We start from the raw sequence: 8,644 nt of genomic DNA, 5'->3' as shown, positions 1-8,644 counted from the left end.
ATTAAAATATTATAATAAAATAATCAATCATAAACCTACTAAAGAAATAAAGAAATAAATTTGAATTCTTTATTTTAAAAGTAAAATCTAATATCAAAATAGTTGTAAGACAAAATAATTGTTTAGTTAAAGGAACGATCAAGTTCTAATTCCATAAAATATTTCTTATTGTGTAATTTTTTAAAAATGCTTATATATAACATTTATATGAATAAGTAGTAAAAATTACATAGTTTGAGCTCACGTCAATTGCGTTTCCTGCAACCCACTGAGCCATGTAATCCTACACTCTGCATGCTATGCTCCTTACGAGCTCTCACTTTCTCCGCTGCGGCGACCTCGGACATGGTCACATTCGCATGGTCTAAGCTTAGTTAGAATCCTTCATGCTCCTCAACTTCACTTCGTATATATTATCCAAGACCCGTCTGGATGAGCAACCCTCCCTCTATCTATATATATATATATATGTGTGTGTGTGTGTGTGCTTGTGTTTGTGTCTATATATATATACCAGCCGTGCCCTCTGCTACCCTTCATGAATTATAGTTCTTGCCGGTTATCTGCTGCCACGAACAGGATGAACTAAATAACATGCAAGATAAATGTTCGATTAGGGTTTTAGGCATAGGGCCAAAAACCTCAGGATTTATCGATTCCTTGTGCTGTGCGTCCTTATTTGACTTGTGAAAAATCTGCTAAACTTTGTAGCTGGACCTGTTGCTCGTTCGGGTGGAGTAAGGAATAGCTGAGTAAACTGGGACCATGGTGCGTGTGCGTGTGCGAACGCTGCAGAGGGTGACGGTTCCGCCAAGTCTTTTCCCCAACGCGTCGCCAGCAGCGACGCATTCTCATCGTGTGGCTGCTCATGTGAGTGATTATTGACAATATGAATGGATTGCGCTTGAGGCCTTTGTCGTAAGGAATGCTGGTTTTGGCCATGGGCGGATTCGCATTTTGGTGAATTTTAAGCTTACCTTGGCCTTACTGGTGCTGGAATTAAGCTCCCGATTAATACTTGGTGATCCTACCTCAGTTTTAACGCCAGGAAGGGCACACTATGGACTGTTTTAATACTTGGTTTAAAATCTTCAGTTAGTAGGCATGAGGTAGTTTTGCGCTTCAATCAAGTCGCGAAATTTAAGATAGTTGTGCAACAGTTGACGCTGAGTTGGGTGCCTCTATTTCTCTTTGTAGCGTTGTGGAGGTTTTTGGAAACATTCGCTGGTGAGCATTTTCATGAATTTTGAGTCGTAATAATTTGAGCGTTGTTTTCAAGCTGAATTTGACGGGATTGGTGTGTGTGTATACATGATGATCAGTTTGCAGATAATGGCACGGATTGTAACGTCTACCTCGCTTCGGGTCTGGATGTGTATTGTATCAAAGTAAGGCCGATATGTTCCCGCCTGGCTTTTCCCCAAGTGTTGTCCTCATAAGGTCTGGATTTATATCAGTATTTAATGCTTCTCTTGCACATAGAACTGCTTCTCTAGGATCTAAGACATGTTGTCACCCCTTATTGTGGTGAGGATATAGTAGAAAGCCTGAATTGTATTGGTAGGCAAATTGTGAAGTCAGAAACAGTACAAGCGTGAAATGTGCTGTTGTACGAATCCTACTAGTTACACACTGGGACATCGAATTGATGTTCTGATAATGTAGCGGCTCCTGGATTTGATTGTGCGTAGATGGAGTTGAAGGAGACTGGTGCCGATGCTGGCAAAGATGGGCTACTGATACCTGTGGATTCTGAGGTAATAAGTTACTTCCGACTTCGATGGAATTGGATTGTGATTGACACTCTTTACTCAGTGATGCCTTTAAACGTTTTCTTCGTTTTGAAGGTAGTGCGTGCATGGCAAGTGGAACAGTGCCCACATCGAGCAGAGATACAGGGCATTGCGCTCATTCCCTCCTCCAGTAAGTCCATGTCCGAATTTTTCGATTTGTAATGTTTAATGGAGATTGAGATTTGTATTAATCCTGTGGTATAGATGTTTTGGAAATCTATCGGAATTAAAATTTTGTTTTTACGAAGAAAGGCATGTATCGGTTGCTGAGGGTTCTGAATGTCTTAATCGTATGTAGCATTAGAATTGGAAAAATATATATCCGCGCTCATTGCATCACTTTCTGGAGCTCTTATAGCCTTGAACGTCTTTGGCCATCCAGTATTCATGATGACGGTGATTTGACTTCTGTTAGGTATTGTTGGAGGACCAGGTATTTTTAGTATGACTCATGTTTTAAGAATTGGCACGATACAGTTTTCTTAAACAATTAAGAATGGAATTATTCAATGTCTTGTCTGATCAGATTCTGAAATTTTGGCTGTTGCAGGTGATGATGGTTTCTTTTTGGGGTCAGTTGACGCATATGGTCGCTTCATCGTGACCTCCTTGAACTCTGATATCCCAGGTACCATCATTGGTGGTTGAACATTTTAACTTCTAGGCAACCAGATTTAGGGTTTAGGGTCTGGTGATTGCCCTTCATATTCTAAAGTTTACTTGTTCAGTGGAGCAGTTTCTGTGAAGCACTTGGTACGAATATTGCCATTATTAATATGGATATATGGCTATGGATAATTGTGCACTTGTTCAGGATCCTCATACACAGCAGGTCCGCGGGACGCAGGAGTCGGTGAAGGCTGGTGGGCTGGTATCGTGTTTAACCGTAACGTGCCTTCTCTGGTATATGATGCTTTGACCTCCCATTTATAAGGTTGCTAAGTATGTGTTCGGAAAAATTCTTCGATGCCTCATGATAGACTGGAGAAGAGTTCTACTGATTCCCACACTGAAGAGAACTACTATTTTGTGGTCATTCATCTAAGAGTGCAGCAGAATATTGGTAAAAACAGAATCATTAAGAAATCTTGTATGAATTTGCCACTTACGAGCTCCTTATCAAGGTTTCCAAAGTATGTGGAGTGCAAGGTTGTAAAGCAGGTCGTCTCAAGCGGATGAAATGTGTTGGGTTTTTAAGCAGGCAGCAGTTGGACGTGGCTTCGCCAAAGCGGTAGATGTGTATGACAAAGACATGCATGTCCGCACATTACGCACGTAAGTGTGGTAAGCTGTTGTACATCCAACTGTTAGGCCTGCAACAAGCTTTAATTGGATTTCCCACTGCTTATTGAGAGGTAGAGCGCTGGGTTGAAAGTGAGATAAACTGGTATGCTGTTTGAACACGCACTGGAGTATAGCTCATTGTTACATATCACTTGTATTGTGAGAAAGCCTCGATGCATTTAAGTAGTCTCAAGTGTGTAGGTTAACTTATATTTCTATCTTTGCCCTAAAGAAGATTGGTTGTCTCTTCCTACACATCAAATTTCCTTGCTTAATGGTGGATTCTTTTTTGCTTTGGCTAATTCCCATCATATTTATTATGCGTACAGTTTTCAGTTTAAGTTTCTGATGAATAGTTTGATGGTAGCAGATTGCAGCATCCCACTTGCTTGACGTTTCTACAAGGGCCTTTATTTGATAGTGGCACGATTCTAGCAGTTACTGAAGGGCCCCAGGTCTATCGCAAAACCCTCACATCATGCCAAAAGGATAGCTAAAGAGGAGCTTTGGGATGATTTTCAGCTTAGCAAATAAACCGTTATATCTACCACGGAGAATTTAAAGCTGTACGAAATGGCTGTTGCTGCGTACGTGGTGTTACTCATTTTGTGGTTGAAACTATTGCTCAATTTTCCACTGAATTTGCAGTTGAGTATTTGGGACCTGAGGCAAGCTGAGCGAGGTGGCTGCGTGCAACGAATGTTGGGCGCATTTACTGGAGACAGTTTAAACGCTATTGCTTGCTCATCAGAGGGTCTGGTAGCCGTTGGGGGTGCGGAGCGTGTTGTCATGGTTATGGATCCTTTGAAGTGAGCCACGCAATACTTCTCTCAAGCTTCAACATGTGTTTGTGCATGATAGGTTACATGCTCTAAGTATCTTGTAAGCTAAACCAGGAATGTCTGTTTCTTGATGTGGTAAACTATTCTTTGTAACTACTTCTAAAACTATTCTTGTATTGCGTCAGGTGGACTCCAAGGTCGCGATGGACTGGTTGCCTGAAATATGAGGTATGTTTGGCTCGTTCAGCTATTTTGGTGGACCTCTTCGGCTTCACTAAGGCATTGAGATATTGACTGTATTTCGTATCAATGTTTGGAGCAGAGGTGCAAAATGGTGTAACGAGTCTGAAATACTTTCATCTTCTCCATGCAGGTCACAGGGTTATCATTTTCTGCAGTGGATCCCGGGCTTATTTATGTACATGGATTAGACTACGAGGTTTTCAACCCCCCCCCCCCCCCCCCCCCCCCCCCAGCACACACACACACTTCTTTCTGTTCTATTCGTTCTTTGTTTCTTGGGATCAGCTTTCTGCGTATGTCATTCGTGGAATTTTGAATGGTTATTGGAGCTGAAGAATTGGGACTTAACCAGCTCATTTACCTTTTGAAGCATATTCAAGAACAATTCCGATCCGCAGAGTTGATTACATTTCAATGCCTGTACCAGGAAATAAAACAAAGAAATGATGTTCATATCTCATTAATCGTGTATCTTGCAGGTTGTTTGTGCACCTTGGAATAGAGAAAAGACTGGTGGGAGCAATACTCCAGCATTTTCCTTTCGAGGGGACTCTAGGTGGCTTGGTTTTGACAAAGTATAGACCCACTTTTCTCATCTTTTTCCATGGCTTAGCTTATTTAGATATCAGCGAAGTATACAGAAGAGAGCAAGAAGATTTTCTAATCCATTACCAGACGTTTCCTTGTGAATGTGTAGAATTGCTTCTATGCACTTGTTTCCTTGATTTCTACACCCACGCTGCCTCAATCTGATATCTCGGTCTCTTGCCAGTGCTGTGATTCAGATCTCTTTGCAGGTTGGAGTGAAGCTGGCACAATTTACGCTGGTCATGTGGATGGCAACGCAGATCTTTAGGCCTCCTCAAGTAGAGAGGAAAACATAAATGCAACTGATGGTGCAGAAATTTATCTCCTGTTTGCGATGAAGCCAATAGCGCAGTGACTTTGGTCCTCACATTGTGATCATGATAAACTATACATAAACTTCAACGATGCCCACAGTAGAATCAGTCGTGCACCTCGGACAATTTTCTAAGGAGTAGAGGTGCTCACTTCCAAAAGAAAACCTTTTGAAGCGTTTGCAATTGAGTCCACCTATGCTGAGTAATCCAAACAGTGTGACAGCAAGAGTATTGGTTGCTATCAGAGAAATTTTTAGCATTATTCATTTCTTTCACTCAACAGCTTATCCCTTGCAAGTCATGGAAACATACAATATGTAGCAGTGGCCACGAACTTTTTCGAGTTTTGGAAGCAAATCATGCTCTTGCTTTGCAATCGATAAGAAAATGGAAACATGTTTTGATTGTGCAAATATTTGTGGATGGAGGTTTATGATGGTCGAAGTGGTCTAGGCAAGTTAACGGACATATAAAATCACACAAGTAGAGAAATAAAAATAGAATAAAGTTGTTTTACTAAAATTTGGAGTAGTAATTCAGGGTTTTGAGGGTTTTACTTTAAAACCCTCAAAACCCTTAGAGATTGTTTAGAAAATGTCCTAAGCACATACTATAGCCATGCTTCTACTCCTTATATTTTGTTTTGTTTTTGTTTTTATTTGTTTTGTTTTCCCTAGCTTGGTTTTGAGAGAGTATTAATTTTTCTTCTTAAATTATGCCTCTAAACCACACTATTAATTAAGAACAATACTTAAGTTTGGCTGCTTTGTGATTCAAATTGAGAGGTGAATTTTACCTTTAGAAGAGGCTAATTGTTTTGTACAATGAGTTCAATTGGATTGTGTCACGGACACAAAATATAGACTTGAAATCTAACAAGAAGTTCAAAAAGAAGTGGAAGAACTAGATTAAACAGATGAGTATAAGAACAACACCAGAAAGGTGAGCTAGAACTCCAAGAGATGTGTTGTTGAGACTGAAGAACTCTTCAGCCTCGATTCCTATATATACTCCTACTTAGGAAGCTTCTCGAGCTACTTCTATTAACTAGGAAGCTTCTAGAAGGTTCCAAAGGCTTCTTTTCTAGAAGGTTCTAGAAACTTCTCGAGTTACTTCTATTAACTAGAAAGCTTCTAGAAAGTTCCAGGGGATTCCTTTCTAGAAGCTTCTAGAAACTTCTCTTCTAGAAGGTTCCAGAGACTTCCTTCTAGAAGCTTCTAGAAACTTCTCTCTAAAAGGTTCCAGAGGCTTCTCTTCTAGAAGGTTCCAGAGGCTTGTTTTCTAGAAGGTTCTAGAAACTTCTCTTTAGAAAGTTCTAAGGAATATGTCCCTAACATCACCCCCTCCTTTAGCTTCGAGGTCTCTGAGAAGCAATGTTGTTGATCAGTACCAACGCAAGTAAATGAAGATCTGTCGCATAACTTCTGCTATGAACTCCAACTGTTGTTCACGAGGCAAGTGGTTCATCGACCCTTGAAGCCAACGGTAGTGGCCCACGCCTTCGACTTCTGACCAAGCATGAACTTCCGTGTCCTCATTGTGAAATTGTCCTGCAAACACGCCTTCTGGTTGACCATCGTAAGCAGGCTCGATCTCAAATACGATCACCAGTGATCGGTTACTCGGTATCCTCCGTCATCGTCGTGGTACATGTAGTTCTTCATCTCGGGGTCGCCTTCGTGAGCTACTCGGTTGCGATACTCTGACTGGCATAGTATCTATCTCTTGGCTATCCATATCAAAAGACCAAACTACGATCTATCTTGGAGAAAATAACTACATCAACTATGAATTTTGCTGGTGCTCTCCCCTTTTCTTATATTGTTGGGAGAACAAGCTTCAGAATGAAGCTATCATCGAATTGATTTAGGTTTATCGGGATGTCGTTGATGAAACTCATGTACCTTTTGTAGCACATTCGCAAGATTTTCAGCTGGCTCCCACGTTCGCTCATTAATGTCATAGCCGCACCAATGAATAAGATATTCTAACTTTCCCCACCTTTGCTGTGAATCCAATACCTTTTCAACCTCGTATTCTTCGTGGTTCTCGATTTCAATACTAGGTAGCGGACATTGCACTCTTCCATGAAAAGATCACTCTCAATAAGGTTCCAACAGAGAAACATGAAAGACTGGATGTACCTTCATAGAAGCCGGTAACTCCAGCCGGTATGCCACTGGATTAATTTGCTTCTGGATGATAAATGGTCCCAATCTTCGATAGTCCAACTTATCACATGGTCGCTTGGTCTTGATGTTTCGTCGAAGAAGCCAGGCTTTGTCTCCAACTTTGAAAATAGGTGCTGGATTCCGAAATCTATCTGCAGACGTCTTATAGGATTCTTGAGCGGATTGTAATTGAAGCTTCAATATAGTTTGAAGCTCTCATAGTTGCTTCGTAAATCCTTCAGCTGCTGGATTGTTATTTGTTGACGGACTCAATAAATCAAGCTTCGGATGATACCCATAGTTGGAAAAGAATGGTGTTTGTTGAGTCGACGCATGGAGGGTGTTTTTATATGCAAACTCGGCTAGCGGTAGATATGCAGTCCAATCGTCTTGCTGATAGTTGATGCTGCATCGTAAGTACTGCTCCAAGACTTGGTTCACCCGTTCCGTTTGGCCATCAGTTTGAGGATGAAAAGCTGAAGAAAGCTTGATATCCACCTTCAATATCCCAAAGAGAGATCTCCAAAACTTTGACACGAACTGGGTACCTCGATCTGATATGATATCATCTGGTAGTCCATGATATCGATACACATTATCGAGAAAGAGTCTTGCTGTGACTTCACTGGACGATGTCTTCTTACAAGGAACAAAGTGTGCCATCTTCGTAAGTCGATCTACCACGACAAAGATGCTGTCAAATGAGTTTGATGATGGCAAGTCCGTGATGAAGTCCATAGAAATTGAAGACCATGGTCGACGTGGAATTGGCAATGGCTATAGAAGTCCATAAGGGCGATGCCAAGGATTCTTAGATCTTGAATAGATGTCACAAGAGAGGACAAAATCTTTCACATCCTTCCACATTTGGGGCCACCAAAAATCTCGGGAAATAAGCTCCAAGGTCTTGTTGAATCCAAAATGTCCCGCAGCTGAAAAATCATGGCGAGATTGAAGAACTCGGAGTCGTGCTAGTCCTTTTGGAATGTACAATCGCTCTTCAAAGTATAAAAGATCTCCCTCCACCTTGAACTTGTCGTCGTTGGTACGTTGCTTGATATCAATGGCTACTGAATCTTTAATGGTCATAGCACATACCTGGTTTAGGAAGTCAGCATCAAATGATACAATAGTAGCACAAAGTTGAAATCTCTCTGGCTTCAATAACGTTGTACATTGTTGATCAAACGTTGCTTCTCCAGCCTTTGGTGCAAGATACGATCTCCTTGATAAAATATCGGATAGTCGTTGCTACCTTCCAGGTCGATAAGTGATAACAAAATCGAATCTAGATAGCGACATATTCCACCGAGCTTGATGCCGATTTAAAACTCGAGCCGTCATGAAATACTCCAAATTCTTGTGATCCGTATATACGGTTACTGGATGTGCAGCTCCTTCAAGAAAGTGACGCCATTCTTCGAAAGAATCCACTATAGCAAGAAGTTCCTTATCGTGGATCTCATAAT

General features: G+C 41.1%; 1 protein-coding gene across 3 annotated transcripts; it reads left to right on the top strand.

Moving 5' to 3' along the window:
* Positions 1–409: 409 nt before the first annotated feature.
* On the top strand, positions 410–5,279 carry LOC112273042 (uncharacterized). 3 transcript variants are annotated; one of them, XM_024501370.3, is made up of 13 exons: positions 410–870; positions 1,323–1,388; positions 1,692–1,757; positions 1,848–1,923; positions 2,344–2,421; positions 2,608–2,696; positions 2,992–3,068; positions 3,448–3,532; positions 3,726–3,886; positions 4,045–4,087; positions 4,233–4,298; positions 4,582–4,677; positions 4,875–5,279. In XM_024501370.3, exons 1-13 carry the CDS (start codon positions 766–768, stop codon positions 4,956–4,958), a joined length of 1,092 nt encoding a protein of 363 aa, XP_024357138.1. In that variant the 5' UTR covers positions 410–765; the 3' UTR covers positions 4,959–5,279. The 3 variants fall into 3 exon arrangements, with proteins under 3 accessions (XP_024357138.1, XP_024357140.1, XP_024357141.1); XM_024501372.3 differs by having other exon boundaries at positions 485–870; positions 2,995–3,068; XM_024501373.3 differs by having other exon boundaries at positions 665–870; positions 1,323–1,440.
* The last annotated feature ends 3,365 nt before the right edge of the window (positions 5,280–8,644 follow it).

This window comes from Physcomitrium patens, chromosome 20 (genome assembly GCF_059467195.1).
Source record: "Physcomitrium patens ecotype Gransden chromosome 20, ASM5946719v1, whole genome shotgun sequence".
NCBI lineage: Eukaryota > Viridiplantae > Streptophyta > Bryopsida > Funariales > Funariaceae > Physcomitrium > Physcomitrium patens.
The sequence above is the reverse complement of the archived record's forward strand: the minus strand, read 5'-3'. Positions and strand labels throughout refer to the sequence as shown.

Coding starts and splice junctions, on each gene's coding strand:
- LOC112273042 (XM_024501370.3), top strand. CDS start 766: ATGGTGCGTGTGCGTGTGCGAACGCTGCAGAGGGTGACGGTTCCGCCA. Junction 1,389..1,691: donor TGGATGTGTATTGTATCAAA/GTAAGGCCGATA, acceptor GATTGTGCGTAG/ATGGAGTTGAAGGAGACTGG. Junction 3,069..3,447: donor CATGTCCGCACATTACGCAC/GTAAGTGTGGTA, acceptor TGATGGTAGCAG/ATTGCAGCATCCCACTTGCT.